The 27521-nt window shown below is 44.3% G+C and overlaps 1 protein-coding gene across 13 annotated transcripts in view; it reads right to left on the bottom strand.

The window, feature by feature from the left end:
• DYRK1A (dual specificity tyrosine phosphorylation regulated kinase 1A) overlaps positions 1-27521 on the bottom strand; it is a 684276-nt gene that overhangs the window by 552220 nt on the left and 104535 nt on the right. For 12 of the 13 annotated variants that reach the window (XM_033950290.1, XM_033950291.1, XM_033950295.1 and 9 more), the window contains one exon: positions 9563-9638. The exons of the other annotated variant lie outside the window; for it this stretch is intronic. In XM_033950290.1, the coding sequence (XP_033806181.1) occupies positions 9563-9572 (10 nt within the window). In that variant the 5' untranslated portion in view covers positions 9573-9638. The remainder of the gene's footprint in view (positions 1-9562; positions 9639-27521) is intronic. 13 annotated transcript variants of the gene reach the window in all.

Here is a 27521-nt window from a genome sequence, read left to right as displayed (position 1 = left end):
AGCTGAAGACATGGCCACAAGAAACACCATGTTCAACATCACACCCTTTTAGAGTCTCAAAAGACAAGGTTGAAACGGAGCCTTCTGTAAACTGCGAAGAAGTACCTTAACACTGTACTCCAGACAGAGCTTCTTAAGAAGTGTACAAATATACTGTACTCCTTTTGGGAACTGAACTACATGAAGTTGAGAAGTAAGCGAAGAGCAAGATACCTAGCCCTTGAAACAAGCTAAGATTGCTACTTGAAGCTGAAGGGAATTGAACGCTAAGCCCTTGGCAATACGCTTGTGCCAAAAAAGAAAGAATATAAAACATAGAAGTCTGGAAGGGTGCCAATGTTGAGAAGTACCCAAGAAAGGAAAAGCCTCAAAGGGTAGCATAAGTCACAGGTGAAGACGTATATATCGCCTGGAGAAGAGAAGAAATAACCTGCTTCACATAACCTTTACACATCAGCCATGACTTTTCAAAAGCTAGGTTGCAATACCAAAGTAGGACGAATATCCATGTTGATCGGACTCTAGGTGAGTAAATCCCGAGATACCGGGAATTTCAACAGTTCGGCCTTCGAAAGACTCATCAGATCTGCATAGCAAGGATGGCGCAGCCAATCCGGAGATTCTCCGATTACTGTGCTCTGAAAGCGAGCTTGAGATGGCAAATCCATCCAATCATCAGCCGGGGGAAAACACTTAAAAAAGAGAAACCAGATGTGAGAAAGAAGCAATGCTGCTACCCCGACTGCCACTCCATGCGTCTGCTAAAGAAGCGAGGAAGTTTTGAATTTAGAGACGAGGCCATGAGGTCTAGTTCTAGGAGATCTCACCTTTATACAAAGAGCTGGAACGCCTGAGCAAATAGTTCCCAATTTCCAGGATGTAGAAGATTTTACTGCTATTTATTATTTCTAAAGCACTGAAAGGGGTACAAAGCGCTGTACATTTTAACATACAATAGATGGTCCCTGCTCAAATTTTGTGGTGAGAAAGTCTATCTAAACCCTTTTCCTGTTCTGTAAAATGATGCGCTGACAGAACAGGAAAATGAGAATCCACCCATTGAAGTAGAACCATTACTTTACTCAACTGAGTACATTACGTACTTCCCTGGCTGTAGAGAAATACCACCTTCATAACCCTGTCCTAAAAGACCTTTATCATCATTCCGGAAGAATGGTCTGAAACTCCTGAAACGGTAACCTGACCATGCTTCAGTCCAGAAGAATGAACGAGTAAAGAGCTTCCTCCTAATACCAGACTCCTTGCGCTGAGGATTTAAGGCACTGAGCCCCCCCAACCCGACAGCCTGGGATGTTTGGTGACTATGAGCCAGCCCAGCAAAGAACGAGGCATGCCTTTGAAAAGATTAATCTTGTTGAGCCACCAAATTATGTTGCGCAATACTTGAGGAGCCTATTAGATACAATTGGAGCCTTGAGATACCGGGAACCACTGAAACAAAAGCGACTGCTGTAGCGTTCTCACGTGAAAGCGAGCCGAAGTTCTCAGTGGAGTCACTACCATAGATCCTAGAACTTATACAGAATCCCATACTCTTGTTCTTGGTGACTGAACAACAAGGCAAACCTGGCGCCCCAAACTCTGGGAAGAAACACATTCCTCTCCAACATGAACAACATCCCCCAATATTCCAATAATTAGTACAGGAGAAAAGAGCTCTTTGGAAATTTGATGATTCACATCCAAAGAATTGAAGAAAAGTAGTTCAAATAAAAGAAATCACCCGTTTTGTGTCTGACAAATTGACCTGGCTGGAAGACATCTGAATCAAGCAGTCCTCTAAGAAAGAAAGTACCTGAATCTCCTGGTTGCGCCAAAATGCCACTACTGGCCTCATTTTCTAAAATGTTCATGGAGCCGTGGCTAGGCCAAATGGCATCTGCCAAAACTGATAGCGCTGCTCAATGAGAGCCAAGCGAAGATAGTGCTAATTCAGTGTCAATAAGAAAATTGTAAATATTCTCATAGTTTTTCTCCGGAAATGTCTAACTCTGAGAAACTAATTTACCAGATTAAGATCCAGCCCCCATCTTAGGCACTATGAACTAAATGGAATAACTTCCCTTACTTCCAGAAGAACTAAAACTACTGCCCCGAGTACCAGTAACACTTAAAAGGGGTCTTGTACAAACATAACCTTTGGAAGCTCAATACATGGTGACTCCAAGAAAGAATCTGAAATGGGAGAAGAATTCAAAGTTGCAAGCATCCTGAAAAATGCCCATAAGAATGCATAAAGAGTTATCAGAGGAAGTGATGAGCAGAATGAAGAGCAGATAGTCATGGAACAGCTGGACGAGAGCTGTAAATTCTGGAAGAAGAAAGGAACTTCTCACAAAAAAATCCAACTTTACAATGTAAGATGGAGTATGTTGGAATTCTGAAAACAGTACTAACTTCATAGAAACATAGAATATGATGGCAGAAAAGGGCCACGGCCCAACAAGTCTGCCCACTCTAATGACCCACCCCCCTAAGTTCTTCCTTGAAATGATCCCAAATGCTTATCCCATTTTTTCTTAAAATCTAGTACGCTGCTGGCCTCAATTACCTGCAGAAGATCATGTAGCCATGTTAGCAAAAAACTTACAAGACGTACTAGATGTAATCTAGAAGCTACATTGACCGCCCCATGGGAAACAATCTGCACCCTAATTGTTATCAGACAAAGCTCACATCCTAAGAGAGCTTCAGAGATGATTCCAATAGCCACATAGCGTTTGCTACTCTGTGGGTTTGGAAGAATAGGTAACTTGTCCCTGATTAGAAGGAGCCACACAGTTCTTCCTGCCAGTTTGAGGGACTGTCTAGCAGGTGCCATGAGAAGATGGCACCCTGAGAAATCTGTGGGAGAAGCTTTGAAACTTGCAGTCCCTGACACCCTAAAAACAGAAAAGACAGTTCTGCCCACAGAAAGATGTGAAGTGCCGTTATGACCCTAGAGACTCCCCCAATTCTTAATCTATTCGTATTATGTTCAGGAATCAATTCTATAATGCTACCAGACACACACAGCGCTGCACAGAGGCACAAAGAATAAGAAAACCTCTAAACCTCCACAGACTCACCCTTCAGAGACCCCGAGAGAGACAAGAAGATACCCGTATGAAACATCACTGTGCAGCAATTTGCCTTCTGCTGACCCATAACGGCAAAAAACTGAGATTGGGTGGCTGAGCACAGGGCAGAATCTCTTTCTTAAGCACCGTGAGGCATAACAGTACAGTCCCAATTAAAGTAGTTAAGTCTTTTCAAGTAGAGAGAGTAGGGAAACATGCACACAAGGTATTTCACAGCAACAGTAGCAAAAGCTGTTGAAATACTCCCGACGCATAGAACCCTGAAAACAGGGAAGCCGCGGGATACAGTGACCTAAGTCAGCTGCAAAATAAACCCCGTGAATGCTACGGTGCTCCCACTAGCGCCGGAGACCCAAGCGCGTGCCTTTTTCATGCTGAAATGAGCTGGCTCTGTCAAAGGTGCTCCCACTAGCGCCGGAGACCCAAGCGCGTGCCTTTTTCATGCTGAAATGAGATGGCTCTGTCAAAAGTGCATTAAAAACCTACCCGGAGCCAACCATTAAAATATTTTTTCCCACTGTCATGGCATAAAATGCTTAAAATGAACACTGGAGAGAAATAAATAAATGCTGCTTCGTTCTCCTCAACTTAGGAAAATAAGCGCATGCCTCTTGCGCTCAGTCAGGAAATGACTATGTGAAGAACACACCCAGAGCCGTCCAAATATTCACCTCCAACCGGCCACAGGAACTGCCCAGCAGAGTCCACCTCGGGGAGAAATCCCACTATCGCTGTGGCGCTGCTGTTCGAGTATGAAAACAAGCGCGCACCTACAACATGCGGGAAGGCACCAGTTCCGTCAACGGAGCTCTATCCATACACCTGAAGCCCTTTACTGAATAATCTTCATACAAATGTAAATTTACTTGTCAGTCGCTAAACCATTTCCACTACTCTGCAAAAGATAGCGTTTGATAAAAAACATATTCCTTCTGTAGACTCACACCGAACCCGCAGCTCCACCACAACATTGAAGGGAAAGGAGAAAAATCAAGACCCAGTCCAACCCTCTATCATTGGAGGGAGGGTGAGGCAGGGACCTGGGGGGGCCTAGGTGTAGCCCCTAAAGCCGGCACCGTTCAGCTGGACACCCCTATCTCCCTGAAGAGAAACCTCAACAGGAGAAAATAATTGCCCAGTCACAGTCAGAATCCAGGAGCTTTGGTGAATAAACAACCATCACCTGCTGGGAGATAAGAGCATACGAAGATGCAGGAGGCATGCCAGCCAATAGAACCACCTGTTAATCAGTTTCTCTATCTCTACCTGCTGGTAGATGTATGCTATCCCATTGGTTTCTGGATTCATCTGCTGCTATTGCTAAGGAAACTCGAATATAAGTCTGGAAAATGGTTGACTCGGTTGACGGGGGCTTAATATTACATTACATTACATTAGGGATTTCTATTCCGCCTTTACCTTGCGGTTCAAGGCGGATTACAAAAGGTTAATTTAAAAGAACAGAGTTACAGTGATTAGCTAGAGAGGTAAGTTGTAGATCTTATAAACATTTAACGGGTTGTTGAGGGTGAGGTGGTTTGTAAAAGAATTAGTAGGTGGTCATAGTGGAGGTTCTTTTGTTATTATTAGTGCAGTAATGGGTAGATCAAATTTCAGTTTTAGAGTTACTAAGGGGTCGTGATGTTATTGCTGCTTCAGGAATTTCTTGAAAAGTATGGTTTTTATTTCTTTTCTGAACGTCCTATAGTCTGGGGTGGTCATCATAAGGTTGGAGATCTGGTTGTCCAGCCTTGCGGCTTGAGTGGCTAGGAGGCCGTCGTGTAGTTTTGTTCTTTTTACTTCCTTGATTGGGGGGGGTATGAATGGGGAGTGCGTTTTTCTGTGTCTGGTAGTGGGTGCTTGGATGAGGCGATTGTTCAAGTATGATGGGCTGTCTCCGTGTAGGGTTTTAAATAATATGCAGTAGAATTTGAATTGGATTCTTTCTTGGATTGGAAGCCAATGTGAGTTGATGAAGGCTTCAGTGATGTGGTCATGTTTTTTCAATGAGTAGATGAGTCTCAAAGCTGTATTTTGGATTGTTTGGAGTTGTCTAATCGTTGTTGCAGGGCAAGGAAGGAAGAGGATGTTGCAGTAGTCCAGTATTCCTAGTATTAGGGATTGTACTATAAGTTGGAATTGTGTTCTTTCAAAGAATTTTCGGACTTGTCTCAGATTTCTCATGATTGCGAATGATTTCTGAATTGTTTTATTTATTTGCGGTTGCATTGTGCAGCATCTGTCTATGGTCATGCCAAGTAGTTTTATGGTGGTTTGGATGGGATATTTGATTGCGTTTATATCTAAGTTGGTTGTGGTTTGGACCTTGTCATTTTCGAGAAGGATGAATTTGGTTTTGTCTTGGTTGAGTTTAAGTTTGTGATTTTTCATCCAGGTTGTGACTGTTTCAAGTGTTTGGTGAAGTTTGTCTGTCATGGTAGGTTTAGAATGATCGTATGGGATGAGGATGGTGATGTCATCAGCATAACTATAGGTGGTTATGCCCAGATTGTCCAGATGCGTTCCTAGAGAAGCAGTGTAGAGATTGAAGAGGGTAGGTGATAGTGGAGATCCTTGTGGTACGCCGCAGGGGTTTGACCAGGATTCTGACTTTTCTTTGTTTGATTTTACACTGTAGGTTCTGAGTTTTAGGAATCCTTCAAACCAAGAGTATACTTTATCTGAGATGCCTATTGCGTCTAAGATCTGTAGAAGGATGTTGTGATCCACTAAGTCGAATGCCGCAGTTAGGTCCAGTTGTATGAGAAGCATTTTTTTTCCTGTACTAAGGTGTTGTCTGACGGTATCCATAAGGGAGCCTAGTAGTGTCTCTGTACTGAAGTTTGGATCTGCACCCAGTGTCCTCTCCCTCACGCCCTCCCATGCCAGGTTCTGCACCCAGCCCCCCTTCCCTCCCTACCTTGCAAAGCTCTGCACCCAACCCCCTTCCCTACCAGGTTCTGCACCCAGCCCCCTTCCCTGCCTGCCCTACCAAGCTATGCAGCCAGCCCCCCTCCCTGCCAGGCTCTGCAACCAGCCCCCTTCTCTGCCTACCCTACCAAGCTATGCAGCCAGCCCCCCTCTCTTCCAGGCTATTCAGCCAGCCCCCCTCACTACTTACAAAGCTCTGCACTGCACCCTACCCCCCCCCCTCCCTGCTAGGCTTTGCAGACTGCTCAACCTCCTCTTCCACCTCTGGTGGTCTAGTGGTAGGCCGGGTCGGGCCAAGAGAGATCCCTCCTGTCTCCCGTCCCATACAAATCTTTTATTTTTATCCCCCCCGTACCTTTTGTTACCTGCTACCCCCACCCCCACACCTTTTCAGTTATCCCTGGTGGTCCAGCGGTGTATGGACAGGACCGCGCATAAACTGCCCTGCGCACCTCCTTAGACTCGGGGCGCATAGTCACGAAGGGGCAAGCTTTTCGCGGCCCTGCACTGCTAGCAGAATGGCTGCCGCCATGTCCTATAAGTCTTGCAAGAACTAGCAGCAGCCATTCTGCTAGCAGAGCAGGGCTGCGCGGGAGCTCGAGAAACTCGCCCCTGCATGCTTGTATGCCACGAGCCCGAGTGGCGAGTCGAAGGAGGTGCGCAGGGCAGGAGCACGGTCCTGCCCATACACCACTGGACCACCAGGGATAACTGAAAAGGTACTGTGGGGGGAGGGGGGGGAACAGGAAAGGTACCCACGGGGGGGGGGGGGGTTAAAAAATGATTTGCACCGGCCGGACCGGGACACGGAAGGGATCTCTCCTGTCACGGCCTGTATCAAGTCGGGGAGGGGGGGTCGGGTTATAACCCGAATATAGGATAAGACCCCCATTTTTGGGCCATTTTTTGGCCCAAAAATCTCATCCTATATTAGAGTATATACGGTATTCATTACAACACAAATATTGTACATAACATAAGAATTACCATAATGGGATAGATTGAAGGTCCATCAAGCCTCCAGCATCCTGTTTCCAAAATTGGTCAAAACACGTCCCATGTACCTAGCTAGATCCCAAGTAGTAAAAAGATTTTATGCTGATTATCCTAGAAATAAGCAGTGGATTTCCCCAAGCCATCCCCCCGGTACCTTTAAGTTCACCTGCCTCTGCTTTAAAGTACTATACGGACTAGCCCCTAAATACATAACTGACCTTTTCTCCTTCTCAGCCAACAGACACAAGAGAAGCTCACATTCGAACTTTGTTTCCCTCCCAGTTAGAGGATGTAAACTGAAAAAACACCATGAACACCTTCTCTCACATCAGGCAGCATTATGGGGTAAAGATCTAGAACAATTGCTTTCACCCACTACTTATGAGGAATTCAGGAAGCGCCTAAAAACTCATCTGTTCCTGAAATATCTAGACAGCTGACCCATACATCTCTTTCTCCTCAATAACGGTTCTCTTGACCTATCAACCACTTGCTTTTACCTCTTAAGTTCAATCAATTTGTACCTTTCTTTTATTCTTTTGTAAACCGCATAGAACTTCACGGTACTGCGGTATATAAACTATTGTTGTTATTATTATTATTATCTCAATAATGGCCAAGAGACTTCTCTTTTAGGAAATTATTCAAATCTTTTTTAGCCCTGCTAAGATAATTGATTTCACCATATTTTATGGCAACAAATTCCAGAGTTTAATTACACATTGTGAAAATATTTTCTCTGGTCTGTTTTATAGCTACTACTTAGTAGCTTCATCACATGTCCCCTAGTCCAAGTACTTTTGGAAAGAGTGAACAAGCAGTATTTTATAGACCTCTATCATATCATTCCTGAGCCATTTTTTCTCCAAGCTGAAGAGCCCTAGCCGCTTTAGCCTTTCCTCACAGGGAAGTCATCCCATGCTTTTTATTATTTTCATTGCTCCTCTTTATGCCTTTTCTGATTCTGCTACATCTTTTTTGAAATAGTGACCAAAATTGCAAACAGTATTCGAGGTGCGGCCTTACCATAGAGCGATACAAGGGCTTTATAACATTTTCATCTTTGTTTTCCATTCCTTTACTGATAATTCCTAACATTCTATTTGTAATTCAATATATAAGCAACAAATATGGTAGCAGATAACTTATATTTCAAGGTATAGAAAACCAATTACAATGTAACTGAGCATAGAGTATCTATTTTAATTGCCAAGTTTTACATAATCATCACACCAATAAGATTCCACAACTGACTATAACACTCCCTTTTACTTCCCTAAATTCTCTCCCCCCCCTCCCCTTTATCAAGTCGAGCCGCCCAAAGATTAGAATAGGCGGCTAGGCATTTAGTTTGAGCTGCTCAGCAGCGCAGCTTGATAAAAGAGGGAGTAAGTGAATAGCAACAGATCTCACTAGTTTGCCAACTCAAATGAAATAATCCCATTGCTGGATTTTAAAACAGAAAAAATTATAATACAGCACTGAATTTGTGTTTTACCACAAACTTATTGAAAATATGGTAACTTGTTCTATAATTTTTCACATGTTCAACTGCACAATACTATGGTGATACAACCACTAAGATCAGGCCCAGGAGTATACCCATCTGCTGGAGATGGAGAATACTGCTTGGAATTATAGCTGCAGCAACCTTTCCAAGAAAAGCAAATGCTCAAGCTTTGTTTTCATCTACTGGCATGGAGACATAAAGAAAAACCCCAACAAGTCTGCAGTGAAAGTAGAGCAACAAAAACAAAAAGAAACTGCAGAGAAAAATGTACAAGGTTCAGGATCTTTTATTAAAGTCAATATATTGTTGTTTTCCAAGGGTTGGCTCTCATTTACATGAAGTCCTTCTTTTTACTTTTGTATCCAGTGTTCACACTGAGCGACAGTCCAAAAGAAACATCGCCTGTCACCCACAAATTTTACACAACACCATTGTATTCCACATGGTTCTCTATTAGTGAAGTACTGGACAACTTGGACCCCTGAAGAAGGAGTGTTTTTCTGAAACACAGACCATGTTGGATCCGATCTTCATGTAAATGACAGCCAACCTTTGGAAAACAACATTTTATTGACTTTAATAAAAGTTCCTGAACCTTGTACATTTCTCTCTGCAGTTTCTTTTTGTTTGCATGGAGACATAAGCCATACATCTGGGCTCAACTGGCAGGACCAAAAAGAAATTCTTACTTGTTCTCCAAGTCTATGCTAGACAGTTTTGCCTTAAACATACTGAATAAAAGCTTCTAATTATATCCATTGCTCTCTTCTTCCTTTTTACCCAGTTATCTTAATCTTCTCACTGTTGTATGATTTAATAGCATTTTACTACCATTATGCAATTGTATTAACTATCATTACATGCCCTATAGAAGTACAACAAATTACTCCAATAAAAATAAGACAGCCTTTGCACAAATGAGACAATTTTCTTGTACAGGTTTAGAGCAGAGGCGTTTTCTTAGACCAAAATATACAAGGACACACTACATTAAACACTTAACAAAAAAAAAAAAAAACGTTACCTGTATGCATCGTCTCCTTTCAAGGCTCATATCATCCTGAGGGATGGAGGAAAGAGTACAGCAAAAAAGCCCCAAGCTATAAACAGAGAAAAAGAAATAAAAGATTATTAAAGCAAATATATTCAACCTGCTTAAGAAACTACTACCATACACAGAGTTGGATTTAAGAAGTGAGCCAGAAAGATACTAGTTCAGAGTGTAAAGCATAAGGGCACTTAGGAAAGGATTCTCTAACATTTGTGCTAAAACCCAATGGGCTACTTATGCGACCGTAAATATAATGATTTGAAAAAGACAAGTCATTCTCTAAAACCTGCACATTCAAATAAGATTTGCTGAGGGTCGCTAATTTGCATTCGAAGAGTAGCTGATGATAGTGATCAGCACATGCGTAGAATACACCCCCAAATAATAATTAAAAAAATTAAAAAATAAAATAAAAAGACCCTTCCCCCCCAAAAAAAAATAAAAGATCGGCAGGAGGGATGCCTATTCCCTCCTGCCGCTGAGGTCTCTGTTCCTCCAACAAGCCCACCAAGAGGGATGCCTACACCCTCTTGCCACCGGTTATTCTCACCCTGAACCCCCCCCCAACCTGGTAGGAGGGATGCCCACTCCTTCCTGATGTTGTTGATGTCCATCCTCCCAACACACCCCTAACAACACCCACCCCCGGTAGGAGTGATGCCCAGATTTCAACTCGACACTATTGAGCCCAGATTTCAGGCTCTTCCCCATCCTCTAACAGAGTGCCCCAATACACTGCTAGAGATGTAGAACTCCCTTGAACTGAAGAATCGGTATATAAGCTGTTATTATTATTATTATGCAGCCCTGGAAGTGGAGAGCATAAGAGCATCCTAGGGAGAGGAAGGACCAAAGCTTGAAATCCCAAATATTACGAAATCTGTGACCACTAGGAGGCATAATTGCACTGGTGGAAGGCAATTCCTTTCTGAGGGGTACAGAAGCATACCTCTGTAGACCAAGCATGATGTCCTAGGAGCTATGTTGTCTGCCTGCTGCCAAAATCCATGATGTTATGGAAAGCTTTCCAAGACTCATCAAGTCTGATGACTATTATCCGATGCTGCTCATCCATGCTGTCACTAATGAAACTGCCCGGTACTCCTGAAAACGTATCAAAAGTGATTTCATGGCTCTGAGAGATAAGGTGATGTAGTCAGGTGCACAGGTGGAATTTCCGTCCATCCTCCCTGTTGAGGGTAAAGGCCAGGGAAGAGAAGCTTGCATTCTGAAGATGAATGCTTGGCTACATGGATGGTGTGGTCGAGAGCATTTTTGCTTCCTGGACCATGGGATGATTTTCCAAGGGCTGCTAAGTAGAGACAGTGTGCATCTATCAAAGAAGGTAAGAAGTGTCTTTGGAAGCAGAAAGGCTAATCTACTGAAGAGGACTTTAAACTAGAAGCAATGGGGCAGGGTGATCAAAGCCCCTGGGTGAGTATAAGATCTCAAATAAGTAAATCACTGAATACTTCTACACAGATGGCATGGGACACAAGATTCTGGATCTAGAAGCTGTGATGGAAGAAGAGTTGGATACAGTGGCGATCACAGAGACTTGGTTTACAGAGAACCATGACTGGGATGTAGTTATACCGAGTTATATTCTGTTCAGGAAAGACAGGGTCGGAAGAAAAGGAGGAGGAGGAGTGTTATGTTAAAGATCATATTCAAGCCACACAATTGTAGGATCTGCAGGGCAAAGAAGAGGCACTGTGGATCAATTTGGAAAGAGGGAATGGTAAATATATTTACATTGGTGTGATATACAGGCCTCCTCACAAACAGAAGAGGAAGACAAAGATTTAATAGTAAACTTAAAGAATATATCTAAAAAAGGGGAAGTTTTACTAATAGGTGATTTTAACATGCCGGATTTTGCGAGGTCTTCTAGAAGTAGAGATCTCCTGGATTATCTACAAGGAGAACTGTTGTAATGGAACCCACACAGGATGGGGTCATACTGCACTTAGTGCTTACAAACAAGGAAAGTGATTCTGATACTACAGTGGGTGATCATCTGGCATCGAGTGATCACTGCATGGTATTACGATGGGTAAATAGAAAGGACTCATTCAAAACTAAAGGTTCTAGACTTTTTAAAAAAAAACTAACTTTGTTTGGATGGGGGATTACGTCAAGGAATTACCTGGATGGGAATGTCTGGAAGGAGTAGAAATGCAGTGGGCAACAAAGAAGCTATTGTAAGGCAAATAAGTAAAAAGGAAAAGAAGGCTGTTTTGGTTCTCAAAACTAGTAGATGAGAAGGCAAGGAATAAGAAGTTAGTTTTCATAAACTACAAAAGATTGCAAAAAAAGGAAGACAGGCAAAATCTAGAAAAGTTGAGAGGCTAGTTGAGTAATCAGGAAAAGCACAGTTACTTACCGTAACAGGTGTTATCACATATGAGTGACGTCATCGATGGAGCCCCAATGCGGAAGCCTCGCAAGCAGACTTGCTTGTAGAAACTAGAAGTTTCAAGTCAGCCACACCGCACATGCGCAAGTGCCTTCCCGCCCAGCACAGGGCGCGTCTCCTCAGTTCAGTTAGCTAGCAGAGAAGCCAACCAGGGGAGATGGGTGGGTTGTGAGAATAGCTGCCTGCTGTCCCTGGATAACACCTGCTATGGTAAGTAACTGTGCTTTATCCCAGGACAAGCAGGCAGCCTATTCTCACATATGGGTGACCACCAAGCTAACCAGAATGGGATGGTGGGAGTGTTGGCAATTTAGGAGAATAAAATTTATAATACTGTCTAGCCAAAATGGCCATCCCGTCTGGAGAAAACATCCAGACAATAGTGAGAAGTGAAAGTATGAACCGAGGACCAAGTAGCAGCTTTGCAAATTTCCTCAATAGGTGTAGATCTGAGGAAAGTTACCAAAGCTGCCATTGCTCTGACCTTATGGGTTGTGACTCTACCATGTAGGGGTAATCCAGCCTGGGCAGAGCAGAAAGAGATACAAGCAGCCATCCAGTTGGAGATGATATGCTTAGAGATAGGATATCCCAACTTATTTTGATCAAAGGAGACAAAAAGTTGAGGAGCAGTTCTGTGCGGTTTAGTGTGTTCCAAATAGAAGGTCAAAGCACGTTTACAGTCCAGAGTATGAAGAGCTGATTCTCCAGGATGAGAATGAGGCTTTGGAAAAAACACTGGAAGAATAATGGATTGGTTGAGATGAAATTCCGAAAACACTTTAGGTAGGAATTTAGGATGAGTACGGAGAACCACCTTGTCATGATGGAACACAGTGAAAGGTGGATCAGAAACTAAAGCTTGCAGCTCACTGACTCTTCGAGCAGAAGTGAGGGCAATGAGAAACACCACTTTCCAAGTGAGATACTTCAGATTAGCCTTGTCAATTGGTTCAAATGGAGGCTTCATCAGTTCAGCAAGGACAACATTGAGGTCCCAAACCAGAGGAGGCGGTTTGAGAGGAGGTTTGACATGGAAAAATCCTTTCATGAATCTGAAAACCACCGGATGAGCAGAGAGGGTTTCCCTTCAATAGGCTGATGGAAAGCCGTAATTCCACTGAGATGGACTCGGATCGATGTAGACTTGAGGCCAGAAGTGGATAAGTGCAAAAGGTAGTCTAAAACAGAAGATAAGGAGAAATGTTGAGGCTCCTTATCGTGAGAAAAACACCACATAGAAAATCTAGTCCATTTTTGGTGATAGCATTGTCTAGTGATAGGCTTCCTAGAAGCCTCCAAAATGTCTCTTTCTAGATTGAGAAAACTGAAGAGGAGTTATGTTGAGAGGTACCAACCTGTCAGGTGTAGAGACTGTAGGTTGGGATGAAGCAGAGATCCCTGACTCTGTGTACGCAGAGATGGAAAAACTGGTAGAAGGTATGGCTCCCTGCTGCTGAGTTGAAGGAGAAGGGAGTACCAATGTTGTCTCGGCCACCAAGGAGCAATCAGAATCATGGTGACATGGTCGTTCTTCAACTTGACAAGAGTCTTGAGTATGAGAGGGAATGCATACAGGAAGAGATTCATCCATTCCAGAAGAAAAGCATTTGCCTCGAGGCGATGAGGAGAATAGATCATGGAGCAGAACTGAGGCAGTTTGCAGTTGTGGGGAGCTGCAAAGAGATCTATCAGAGGCATTCCCCACTGTGAAAAAATGTGATGTGATGTGATGAAGAGGCGAGGAATGGAGTGTCCATTCGTGAGGTTGCAAAAGATAACTCAATTTTTCGCCCCTTGGATGTAGACAGATTTGAGGAAGGTGTTGTGGCAGATTGCCCAGTCCCAAACCTTCAGAGCTTCTTGACAAATGGAAGAAGATCCCGTCCCTCCCTGTTTGTTGACATAATACATGGCGACTTGGTTGTCCGTCCGAATGAGGACTACCTGATCTTGAAGAAGATGTTGAAAAGCTTTGAGAGCCTTGAAAATCGCTCTGAGTTCCAACAGATTGATATGACACTGACGATCCTTACTGGTCCAGTGGTCTTGAGTAAGGAGACCATCAAGATCAGCGCCCCAAGTGTAGGTCAAGGAATCTGTTGTGAGGACCTTCTGATGAGAGGGCGCTTGAAACAATAAGCCTCTGGAGAGATTGAAAGAGAGCATCCACCAGCGGAGACACTGTCTCAATGAAGGAGTGACTGCAATGTGTCGAGAAAGTGGGTCACAAACCTGTGTCCACTAAGATGCCAGGGTCCACTGAGGAATTCTGAGGTGAAGCCTGGCAAAAGGAGTCACGTGTACTATGAAGGCCATGTGACCCAGGAGTACCATCATGTGTCTCGCTGATATGGAGTAGAAGGAAGACACTGTATGACAGAGTTGAAGGAGGACTTAGACATTGTTGCGGAAGGAATGCTCTGGATACTATCCAACCCAGAACAGCTCCGATTAATTGTAGATTCTGAGAGGGTTGAAGCTGGGATTTGGGAAAGTTGATTTCGAATCCCAAACTCTGTAGGAACCACGTAATCCATTGGGTCACTACAATAACTCCTTGATATGTTGAATCTTTGATGAGCCAGTCGTCCAGGTAGGGAAATATCTGAAGACCATGGTTTCTGAGAGCTGGTGCTACCACTACCAGGCACTTGGTGAACACTCTGGGAGATGAAGCCAGGCCAAAGGGCAGCACTCTGTATTGATAATGCAGATTCCCCACCCGAAATCTGAGATATTGGCGGGAGGCCGAATGAATGGGAATATGAGTATAAGCCTCCTTGAGATCCAGAGAGCATAACCAGTCATTCTGATCTAGGAGGGGAATAAAGGGATGCCAGGGATAACATGCAAAATTTTTCTTTGACTGAAAATTTGTTGAGAGCCCCGAGATCCAGAATAGGCCGCAGATCGCCCGTCTTCTTCAGAACAAGGAAGTAACGGGAGTAAAACCCGCTGTTCCAAAGGAATTGGTTTGATAGCATGGAGACGAAGCAGAGCTTGAGCTTCCTGATGAAGAAGGGAGGTCTGGGATGGACTGGAATGATACTCTCTTGGAGGAAGCTCTGGTGGAACCTGAGTGAAATGAAGAGAGTATCCTTCCCTGATGATTGACAGCACACAGAGGTCGGATGTGATTGTCTCCCATCGGTGATAAAAATAATGGAGACGACCTCCAATAGGGGGAAGATAGTTCAGAGACAGAACGGTGGAGGTTATGCTCTGTTTTAAACAGTCAAAAAGGCTGCACAGCCTTAGGTGCAGCAGAAGGTTGAGATTTCTGTTGCTTCTGATCCTGCTGTTTCTTGGGATGAGGGCGAGTATAAGGAACCGCTCTCAGAGCAAAATGCCTCTGGTAAATTGGAGGAGGGTGTACAGGCTTGGCAGGAGCTGGCTTTGGCTTAGGTCTGACAACAGAAGCAAAGGATTTTTCATGCTCAATTTTTTGGTGGTCGCCTCAATAGATTCATCGAAGACGTCATTGCCTGCACAAGGAATATTAGCCAATTGGTCCTGAAGATTAGGATCCATGTCAATGGTACGAAGCCAGGCAAGGTGGAGCATTGCTACAGAACAAGCGGCCGCCTTGGCAGACAACTCAAAGACATCATAAAAAGACTGAAGTAGATGTAATCCGAGTTGTGATAGAGAAGCTATGACTTCTTGAAATTCAAAGTGCTTTTGAGTATCTAAATAACTGAGAAATTCAGGCAAAAGAGCAATTCGGAACTCAAAATAAGTGATAAAATGGAAATTCTAATTAAGGACTAGAGAGGACATCATGGCATTTTGATAGATGCGACGTCCAAACTTGTCCATAGTTTTCCCTTCCCTTCCAGGAGGAACGGTAGCATAAACCTTGAAAGGATGGGACCTTTTCAAGGAGGACTCCACAAGTAAGGATTGATGAGATAACTGTGAATTATCAAATCCTTTGCAATGGAGAGTTTTATATCTGGAGTCTAATTTGCCTGGAACAGCTGGAATTGCATAAGGAGTCTCAAGGCATCTGGTAAAATTCTGAGACAAAAGCTTTTGAAGAGGAAGATTAAGTGACTCTGCCGGAGGTTGAGAAGATGCATGACTTCAAGATACTCCTTAGAGTATTTGGAACCAGCATCCAATTGAAGGTCCAAGTCAATAGCCATCTGACGAAGAAAAGAGGAGAAAGATAGCTGATCCGCCAATGCCTTGCCTCGAGAAGGACTCGAGGTCGTCGAGGCAGCCTGGGTCAAAGATGAAACTTCGGCAGGAAAAAAGGCATAAAAAGAATAGGGAGACTTGGACAAAGCAATCGAAACCGCTGAGTCTTCGAGGTGTGGAAGTGGGGACCTCGATCGAGAAGTAGGTGGTCTGGTAGAACAGGAAGGTTTAGATCGAGGCTTAGTTGAAGAAGGACACTCTTTGGAAGAAGAGCTATACCTAGAAGTATGCCTCGAGGAAGGCCTTGATCGTCGGTGAGAATCATGCTTGGAAGCAGATCTCGAAGATCGAGGAGACTTCGCCCCAGAGATGGAAGCAGTCGATGCCATCAAGGAATTGATAGGGCTGGAAGCTGTGGATCGAAGCTCCAGAGGCTTGATGGAGAAACCTCGATGCACTCCCAAAGACTCTGCTCCTTGTATGGAGTGTGAGGATTCCTGCCGAGGCACTTGCAAAGAATCTGCTCCTTGCTTCACGTGCATAGATGCCAGACAAGACACTCGCAGAGACTCTGCACCCTGCATAGTGTGTAGGCTCAGACTGAGGCATAGAAAGAGGCTCGACCTCGCGAGAGTCTGCAGAATGCCCAGGATGGATTAGAGTAATAAGCTTCAGTCCCATTTTAGTGAGGAAATGAATGAATTGCTTCTCTAACATGGTCTGGAAAGAAGCCGGCAAGGATGGATCCGAGTTTGAAACCGGACCACCTGCTTGGAAGTCTTAGACACCTTAAGCACCACCACTGGAACTTTCTGCTGAGCTATCTGACCTGAGGATACAGGGGAAGATACAGCAGACGTTGTCGAGGAAAGAGCCGCTGCAAACGAAGAAAGTCTGATGAGGCTCGAGGTCGAAGCAGTGGAGGCAGGAGGACCCTCGGTCGAAAGTGAGACCGAGGTCGGCTTTGGAGTCGAGAAGTGGTCGAATCCATCCCGAAGAGTTTCTCCACTGAAAGTAGGACGTTTAAGGGCTCGAGGTTGAAGAATAGCACAGCACTCGCATGACTTCGGATGATGGTCTGGCCCAAGGCACTTGAGGCACCTACTGTGTGGGTCCGTGAGAGAAATCGCACGCTGACACTAGCTACACCTCTTGAAGCCTGTTGCTGGCCAGGACATAGGAGGAAAAACAGCCGCCGCAAAGTCAATGTCGCTGGGCTGCAGCCGAGCAGCCTGCCCCAGCAGCCGAACGGAAGAAATAAAAATTTATTTATTCTTTTAACTAGAAATGAAAGAAATACAGCGATTCATGAAGAAAAAGAACACAAACCACGGTGAGAGAAGGCACGAAGTAAGTAAGTTAAACACAGAGAGTCAAAGAGGGACTTCTCGGATCCACGGAAACTGAGAACTGAGAAGACGAGCCCTGTGCTGGGCGGGAAGGCACTCGCGCATGCGCGATGCGGCTGACTCGAAACTTCTAGTTTCTACAAGCAAGTCTGCTTGCAAGGCTTCCGCATCGGGGCTCCATCGATGACGTCACCCATATGTGAGAATAGGCTGCCTATTTGTCCTGGGATAAGCAAAGATACAAATGGAAGAACATAAGAATAGCCTTACTGGGTCAGACCAATGATCCATGAAGCCCAGTAGCCCGTTCTCACGGTGGCTAATCCAGGTCACTAGTACCTGGCCAAAACCTAAGGAGTAGCAATATTCCAAACTACCAATCCAGGTCAAGTAGTGGCTTTCTCCCTGTCATTGTCAATAACAAACTATGGACTTTTCCTCCAAGAACATGTCCAAACCTTTCTTAAAACTAGCTACGCTATCCGCTCTTACCACAACCTCTGGCAATTCATTCCAGAGCTTAACTATTATCAGATTGAAAAAAATGTCCTCCTATTGGTTTTAAACTAAACTAAACCTGAGACTTATATACTGCATCTTCTCTATAACAGTAGAGCTTGGCACGGATTACTAGAAATTAGAAAGGAGAACAGATACTTGCATAGGAGTTATCTGTGTTCTGGTAGGAATGAATGTTGAGAAGCATACAGTATGCTTTGTGTAGTTTAATTTTGTGGTTAACCATTATGTGTTGTTAATAAGATTATATCGTGTGTATATTTTAAGGATTCCTTAAAACAAGAACATACAGAGTAAAAACAAAGGATCTTATATCGGAGCCTTGGACCAACCCCTGCAGAGTACCCCAAGGTTCCCCACTGTCACCCATGCTCTTCAATCTTTACATTTCCTCCCTCGGTACCCTGTTAGACAAACTCAAAGTAACTTCATTCAGCTATGCAGACGATATCACCATACTCCTCCCCTTTGACACACAAGACCCCACCAAATCAGGCATCCTGGAAAAAACTCTAGAAGCAGTGGAAAAATGGATAACAGGGTATATTTAAAAGTGTTTATTATTAAGATCCAAGATGGCGACACATACCGGTGTCTGGTGAGACGCTGAGGGAATTTCCGCTTCTCACTTTTACAGCGATTAGACTTTTTGTTGGTCGCGATGCCGAAGAGACGGGGTAAGAGCGCCGCTGCAGCCTCGCGGCGTCTTGAACACCCCCCTCTCGCCTCGATTGAACATTTTCTCCAGCGTCTTCAGAGGGAGTCAGTGGCATCAGGGAGTCACCCGTTGGACTCTGTGACGTGGAGTGACACCGGACCGGAAGTCCTGGGGCTGGATACCACGCTGAGCCCCGACCAGAGGAATCCACCTCCCCCACCGCTGAGTGCAAGTTCCCCACGAGAAAGGAGTGGGCCAGAAGCTGCAGCACTCTCTGACCGTGAGGCTGTAACACCGGGGAGCCAGCAAGGTGAAGTCTCTATGGCTTTGTTAAGCCCAGAGATAGTTCCAGCGGATAGAGCAGAAGGAGGAGAAAATCCAGACCAACAGACGGAAGGCAGTCAAGGTGAGCCCTTTTCAACTTTACATGAGACTTTCTTTAAACATGAAAAACCAGCTGAAGTGACTCTTGACTCAATTTGGGACTTAGTTTCCAAACTGGGAGACTCACTAACTAAACAAATTAAAGAAGGCGAAAAGAATATAAAAATTCAAAAACAGACAATAGAGGAAAATAAACAGGAAATTTCAAATATTAAAGAAAAAGTGGGAGAAATTGAAAATGAAGTGAAAACGATTAAACAAGTTCAATCTAAAATAATAAAAGATAATCAAATTATTAGAAGAAAATTGGAGACTATGGAAAATAACTATCGGACTAATAACCTACGATTGCTGAATTTTCCTAAAATTCTATCTATAAACCCGAGAGAGATGATAAAAAGGTATTTTATGGAGATACTTAATATTCCTGAGGAATCATTGCCTCCTCTCACTCGAGTATACTATTTGCCTATTAAAGTAAGGGATCAACAATCGGAGGATAAGAAACAGGAAATACAAGACCTTCAACAAGATTTGACAGCAATCCTGGAAACATCAGATAAAGATTTGGCTAAACCAGCAACTCTTTTGCTATCTGTGGCGTTGTTGCCGGACAAGGATTGGATACTAAAGATGTTTTTTAGGAACAAGAATAAAGAGTTTTTGGGTTTGAAAATTCAAATGTTTCCAGACGTTAGTAGAGAAACTCAGAACCGCAGGCGTCAGTTTCTTATGATGAAAGCAGGAGTTACACAGCTGGGTGGTATTTTCTTTTTACGTTTTCCATGTAAATGCATAATAAGGTATCGAGATAATAAATATGTGTTTTTTGAACCATTTCAACTTACAGCTTTCCTGACACTGAAACGTCTGGAAAAAGAAGGAACAACAACAACTACAATAACAACAATTCAATAGTAACAACAAATTGGATTTGATAATAGAATAATTCCTCAAGCCAGGCACACAATACTGTTTCTTTTGTATAGAATTAATAAATTGATTTCCTTAAGTTCACTCATATAAATCTTGGATCACATTATAGAGGACTTGAGATTGTTCGATTAGAATTTTTCAATATTATGTAAACGATTTCTTATTATTTTGTGTTTGATCTGACAATCTTTCTGTACAAAATGTTTTGATTTTGTTAAATATCTTAAAATGATAAATAAAGAATTTAAAAAAAAAAAAGAAAAATGGATGACAGAACATAAACTGAAGCTAAACCCAGATAAAACTAAATTTCTACTGCTTGAAAAGGACAAACCCCCTTCTATAACTGAGCTAGAAATAAAAACCACCAAATATCCCCTACAACCCACTCTCAAACTCCTTGGAGTAACAGTAGACAGAGGTTGCACTCTTCAGGTGCAAATCAACAAAATCACACAAAAAGCTTTCTTCATCATGCGCAACCTTCGCAAAATCAGAAAATTCTTTGAAAAAGAACAATTCAGACTCATAGTTCAATACCTAGTCCTAAGTCTATTGGATTACTGCAATATCCTCTACCTTTCTTGTCCTACGTACCTAATAAAACAACTACAGACCGTGCAGAACACTGCCCTCAGAATGATCTATTCCCTTGGAAAATTTGACCACATCACCAACGCCTTCCTAGACTCACACTGGCTTCCAATACAAGCCCGCATCCAATTCAAACTATACTGTATGTTATTCAAAACCTTAAACGGAACGGCACCCACCCACCTAAACAACCATCTAAACAGGAACCTCTCAACCAGACAGAGGAGAACCCAATCCCCTTTCTCCTTCCCCCCTTTTAAAGGAACTAAACGCAAAAAGATGTATGACAACTTACTTGCAACACATGCAGCTAAATTGGACCCCTCCATCACCAACCTACTGACAGCATCAACTGACCTCAAGGCTTTCCGCAAAGAAATCAAGACCCTACTATTCAAGAAATTCACCCAAACGTCCTAATCCCTTCCTTTCCCCCCCTCTTAGAACCCACTCATCAAAATTGCTTTAGACCTTACGCCTTAATGTAATTTGTATTTCTCTTCCTGGAAATGTCCAGTTATCGTTCTGATGTAATCCGCTTAGAACTGAAAGGTACAGGCGGAATATAAGCCAGTAATGTAATGTAATGTAATGTATATATGAAAAATGAATGAAAAAAATGGTATTACAATTAGTACTATTATGGGGGCAGAGTCTGGGGTAGAGATTGGGCGAAGATGGGCGGTGTCTGGCCCACGACTTACCCCAGTGTTCTTCAACCACCGGTCCGCAGACCAGTGTTGAATCACAAAATAATTATTTTATTTCCGCCGGTCCACAGGTGTAAAAAGGTTGAAGAACACTGGTTTAGGGGGTGAAGAACATATGTGCATAACAGAAGAGTGGAACTTGGGTGCAATGATCTTAAGGTGGCCAAACAGGTTGAAAAGGTGACGATAAAATGTAGAAGGATGCTAGGGTGTATAGTAAAGAGGAAACTGTAGGAAAAAAGGAGGTATTGATGCCCCTGTATGAGACTCTGGTGAGATTTCATTTAGAATATTGTATATCATTCTGGACACTACACCTTCAAAAGGATACATAAAGGATGGAGTCAGTCCAGAAGAAGTCTACTAAAATGGTGCATGGTCTTCGTCATAAGGCGTATGGGGACAGACTTAAAAGATCTCAATAGGTATAATTTGAAGGAAAGGCAGGAGAGGGGAGATATGATAGAGACGTTTAATATCTACGTGGCATAAATGCGTATGAGTCAAGTCTCTTTCATTTGAAAGGTAGCTCTGGAATGAGAGGGCATAGGATGAAGTTAAGAGGTGATAGGCTCAGGATTAATCTAAGGAAATACTTTTTTTTACAGAAAGGGTAGTAGATGTGTGGAACAATCTTCTGGTAGAGGTGGTGGAGACAGATACTGTGTCTGATTTCAAAAAAGCCTGGGAGAGGCACGTGGGATCTCTTAGAGAGAGGAAGAGACAATGGCTACTGCGGAAGGGCAGACTGGATGGGCCATTTGGCCTTTATCTGCCATCATGTTTCTATGTTTCTAAATAAATATTAGAATCCACAAGCACTTCCTGTGGGTCAGAAAAATGGGAATGTAGATAGGCTTTCAACAAATCGAGGGAGGCAAAAAATTTCCCCAGAACAACTGCCGCTATGACCAACCGAACAGTCTCCATGCGGAAGTATGGCATTCCCAGTGCAGTATTAACCGACTTGATGTCCAGAATTAGCCTCCAGTCATCTGAGCCTTTCTTTGGCATGATGAAATATCTGCCTAAGCCCGATTTTTCATCAAGGACTGGCTCTATCGCACAAAGATCCAGTAGCCTTTGCATCGTTGTTCAGACTCTGAGGGCTGTCTAGGGCTCGCCAGCCGGAGAATCTACAAAAAAGTCTGGGAGGCACAGAACTCAATTCTGTAATGTTCTCAAAAAGCTTCGCCAATCAGAACCCAGACTAACCAATAGGCCAACAGCCTACCCCCTTTCTGGGGGGGGGGCTTGTCCCCTGTCCTTGTATCACTTTACTTTCTTGGAGGTTGGAGAGGGGGTGAAAGCCAGAGACTTGCTGTCTCCTGCCCCCACTAAACCTCTGTCGTGACCCCTGAAAGGACCTGTCGCCTGGTCTCCTGCATAAGGACAGAATCTTCAAAAGCCTCGAAAATTCCCACGTCCCGGACCCCAAGTCATCTGGGTTTTGCTATCCAGCAAGGCCTTAGGGCAAAAGTCCATAACACTAGCCATCAGGTCATCCAGATCTTTTCCAAAAAGCATCTGCCCCTGAAAGGGAAGCCTGCTCAGTGTGGCTTTAGAGCAGTGAATCACAAACTCTGTGCTGCGGCACACTAGACACCGGCGCTGGCTGACTGCCAAGAGGATGTGCCCCTCATGGAGAGAGAGCACATCCTGTAAAAAATCAGCCAGCACCTCTCCTCGCCGCTCCTGTTTAGTGTGCCGCGTCTGGAAATAAGTTTGAGAGACACTGCTTTAGAGGTTGAATTCTCCTGCCCATTGTCTGATCCAGAGCATTCTCCGGGCGGAGATAGCATAGGGTGACACCTTATTTAAGACTCTAATGACCAAAACGCAAAGGATAGCATTCTCGAAGATCCTGCCGGTACCCAGGGCAGATGAGAAGAGACAGATGGAGCTGCAAGCAATCAACGCGTGGATGTGGCGCTGGTGTGAGGAAGAAGGATTCCACTTCGTGCGCAACTGGACAACGTTCTGGGGGAAGAGCAAGCTATTCAGGAAGGACGGACTCCACCTCAGCAGAGATGGAACAAGGCTACTTGCAAGCAACATCAAGAGAGAAGTTGAGAAGTTTTTAAACTAGGAAGAAGGGGAAAGCCGACAGTGGACCGAGAGAGAAGAGTCAATGATTCGGGAAACAGTATACCTGGAGGATACCGTGCAGGAAGATGGAGGGGAATATTCACCAGATTGCAGACAAGACAGACCGAAAGGGACACAAGAGGGAAGGACGCGCAAGAAGGGAACAGGCTGCAAACTCAAGTGTATGTACACGAACGCAAGGAGCTTTAGAAATAAGATGGGTGAATTAGAAGCTTTGGCACAAAAGGATAACGTTGACATCATCGGCATCACAGAAACATGGTGGACTGAGGAAAATGTCTGGGACACGCTGCTACCGGGGTACAAACTATACCGCAGAGACAGAGTAACTCAAAAAGGAGGAGGCATTGCCATATACGTCAAAGAGGGAATTGAATCTACTGGAGAAAACACGCCACAACAGATGGATAAGTTAGAGACTCTATGGATCAAAATTCCAGGAACAAATGGACCGAAAACGAGGACAGGTGTCTACTACCGACCCCCAGGGAAGTCCGAAGAAATTGGTGGAAAAATGATGGATGAGATTAAACGCAACCGCAAGGGAGGCAATGTAATTATCATGGGCAACTTCAACTATCCTGGGATAGAATGGAACATAGGCACCTCCGGCTGTGCTAGAGAGACCAAATTCCTGGAAACAGTAGGCGATAGTTTCCTGGAACAACTTGTCAAGGAAAACACGAGAATAAATGCAATTCTGGACTTAATTCTAAATGGACAGGAAGGACCGGCATAGGATGTAGAAGTAGAAGGGACGCTGGGAAACAGTGATCACAATATGATCCGCTTCAACTTGGAAATAGAGGCAAAACATCAGTCCAGAACGATAGCCATGGCGCTAAACTTCCGAAAAGGGAATTGAAGGGATGAGACGCATGGTAGGGAAGAAGATTAAGAAGAGCATAAACATTGTAAAGACGTTGGAGCAAGCTTGGTCTCTTTTTAAGGATTCGATCACTGAGGCACAAAATCTACATATATCATGTATCAACAAGGGATCAAAGAGGAAAAAGAATAAAGAACCGGGGTGGCTCACTGTAGAGGTTAAGGAAACAATCAGAAACAAAAAGGAGTGGAAAAGATCAAAAACGGACGAAAACTGGAATAAGCACAAACAACATCAACGTAGGTGCCATAAGGCAGTAAAAGGGGCCAAAAGAGACTATGAGGAAAAAATAGCTAAGGAGGCGAATAACTTCAAGCTGTTCTTTCGATATATTAAAGGGAAACGACCCGCGAAGGAAGCGGTGGGATCATAGGATGACCAAGGAATAAAGGGAGCGCTAAAGGAGGACAAAGCAATCGCCGACAGACTGAACACATTTTTTGCGTCTGTATTTACCGAAGAGGGTCTACACAGCATACCGGAACATATCAGGCTATATGCTGGAAGTGAAAATGGGAAACTGACAGGGTTAACAGTCAGTCTAGAAGAGGTATACAGGCAGATTGATAGGCTTAAAAGCGATAAATCCCCAGGACCGGATGGCATCCATCCGAGGGTCATCAAGGAACTGAAAGGGACCATAGCTGAACTGCTTCAACTAATAGCCAATCTGTCGATCAAATCGGAAAAGATTCCGGAAGACTGGAAGGTGGCAAATATTCCGCCGATCTTCAAAAAAGGTTCGAGGGGAGACCCGGGAAACTATAGACCGGAATGTCTGACCTCGGTACCACGAAAGATGGTAGAGGCACCGATAAAGGACAGCATCATTGATTACCTTGACAGACATGGTCTGATGATGACCAGCCAGCATGGTTTCAGCAAAGGCAGATCTTGTTTGACAAACTTGCTACACTTCTTTGAGGTAGTAAACAGGCAGATAGACAAGAGCAACCCGGTTGACATTGTATACCTGGACTTTCAGAAGGCGTTCGAACAGGTTCCACATGAACGACTACTTCGTAAACTTGCGAGCCATGGAATCGAGGGTGAAATACTCACATGGATTACAAACTGGCTGGACCATAGGAAACAGAGAGTGGGAGGTAAATGGGCAAAACTCGGACTGGAAGAGTGTCACTAGTGGGGTGCCGCAGGGCTCGATGCTTGGACCCATGCTCTTCAACAGTGATCTGGACATAGGTATGACGAGCGAGGTGATTAAATTTGCAGATGATATGAAGCTGTTCAAAGTAGTGAAGACGCAAGGGGATTGCGAAGATTTGCAATGTCTTGAGGAATGGGCATTGTCATGGCAGATGAGGTTCAATGTGGATAAATGCAAAGTGATGCATGTCAGTAACAAAAATCTCATGCATGATAACAGGATGTTCGGGGAGGTACTTGGAGAGACCTCCAGGAAAGGGACTTGGGAGTTCTGATCGACAAGTCGACGAAGCCGTCCACGCAATGTGCGGCGGCGGCAAAAAGGGCAAACAGAATGCTAGGAATCATAAAGAAGGGGATCACGAACAGATCGGAGAAGGTTATTATGCCGCTGTACCGGGCCATGGTGCGCCCTCACCTGGAATACTGCGTCCAGCACTGGTCGCCGTACATGAAGGACACGGTACTACTCGAAAGGGTCCAGAAAGGAGCGACTAAGATGGTTAAGGGGTTGGAGGAGCTGGCGTACAGCGAAAGATTAGAGAAACTGGGACTCTTCTCCCTTGAACAGAGGAGACTGAGAGGGGACATGATTGAAACATTCAAGGTACTGAAGGGGATAGACTTAGTAGATAAGGACAGGTTGTTCACCCTCTCCAAGGTAGGGAGAATGAGAGGGCACTCTCCAAAGTTGAAAGGGGATAGATTCCGTACGAACGTGAGGAAGTTCTTCTACACCCAGAGAGTGGTAGAAAACTAGAACGCTCTTCCAGATTCTGTCATAGGAGAAAATACCCTCCAAGGATTCAAGACTATGTTAGACAAGTTCCTGGTGAGCAAGAGCGTGCGCTGGTAGGGCTAGTCTCGGTTGGAGCACTGGTCTTTGACCAGAGGTCCGCCGCGTGAGCGGACTGCTGGGCATGATGGACCACTGGTCTGACCCAGCAGCGGCAATTCTTATGTTCTTATGTTCATATAGAGTGTCTGCTATATCATTTACCCCAGGTAGGAGCATTTGGGGGTTTTCATATTCCTCTGAAGCTGGGACTTGAGACAATCAGGTGTGGCAAGCATGTGCACAAAGGAAGCCAAGGCAACTGCCTTAATCCCTAGGGTCAAAGCTTCAAATTGTCTCTTGAGTACTGTCACTTTAAGGTCCTGAGTATCCTTTAACATCACAGCTCCTTCACTAGGCAAGGTTTGTTTGATGACCTATGCCAGCAGTGAATCCACCTTTGGCTGAACAAACTGCTGCAGGAAATCCAGATCCATAGGTTAAAGCCTGAACATTGTCTTAGACACTCGCAGGGACCCCCTTTGGTAACTCCCAGTGGTCCATGACCAACTTTGTAATGTCCAGAGGAGAGGCAAAGTACGTGGTCAGAGTAACAAGCCACTCATAATTGAGTACTGCAACAAGGACGGTCAAGGAATTTCCAGCTTCAATTCTCACAGCGAAGTAGATATAACGTCTGAGAGCACAGAGGCTTTAAACAGTTGGTGCACAGTTGGAGTCTTCCCCCTGGTCTAGGGCCACTACCACTTCTTGACTGCTGTTCACATGCAGAGAACCAGATTCTGCCAGAGAAATTACATCCTAAGACAATAATGACATGAAATCGTACTTTTCATCCTCCCAGTCTAAGTCAGACTGAATATCCTGGTCTAGCTCTATGGCCTCGACTGATCCGGGCGCCTACTGAGGGGAGGACTCTTGTGCCACCGCATCCATTATGTTAAATGCAGATACTGAGGATCCTTGGCAGTTCAAATAGGTTTTCTGCATAAGGATCACAAAATCCAAGGTGACGCCTTGCACTAAGGATTTCCAAGACCCCGGCAGGGAACCCCTGCAGGTCATTCTGGGCTCCTCAGCAAACACGCATCTATGCTTAGCCAATGCACCTTCAGAGGGCTCTGGAGTGAACTTCCCTTGGGAGTGCACTTTTGAAGATTCACAGCTCTGGAGGACTCAGAAGAGGCTGCGCCCAAGGCTGATGCCCCTTTCGCGTAGTTTGTCACACACGGGACATGGATGCTCCTCAGCCATCC

This window comes from Geotrypetes seraphini, chromosome 6, assembly GCF_902459505.1.
Source record: "Geotrypetes seraphini chromosome 6, aGeoSer1.1, whole genome shotgun sequence".
Classification (NCBI taxonomy): domain Eukaryota; kingdom Metazoa; phylum Chordata; class Amphibia; order Gymnophiona; family Dermophiidae; genus Geotrypetes; species Geotrypetes seraphini.
The sequence above is the reverse complement of the archived record's forward strand: the minus strand, read 5'-3'. Positions and strand labels throughout refer to the sequence as shown.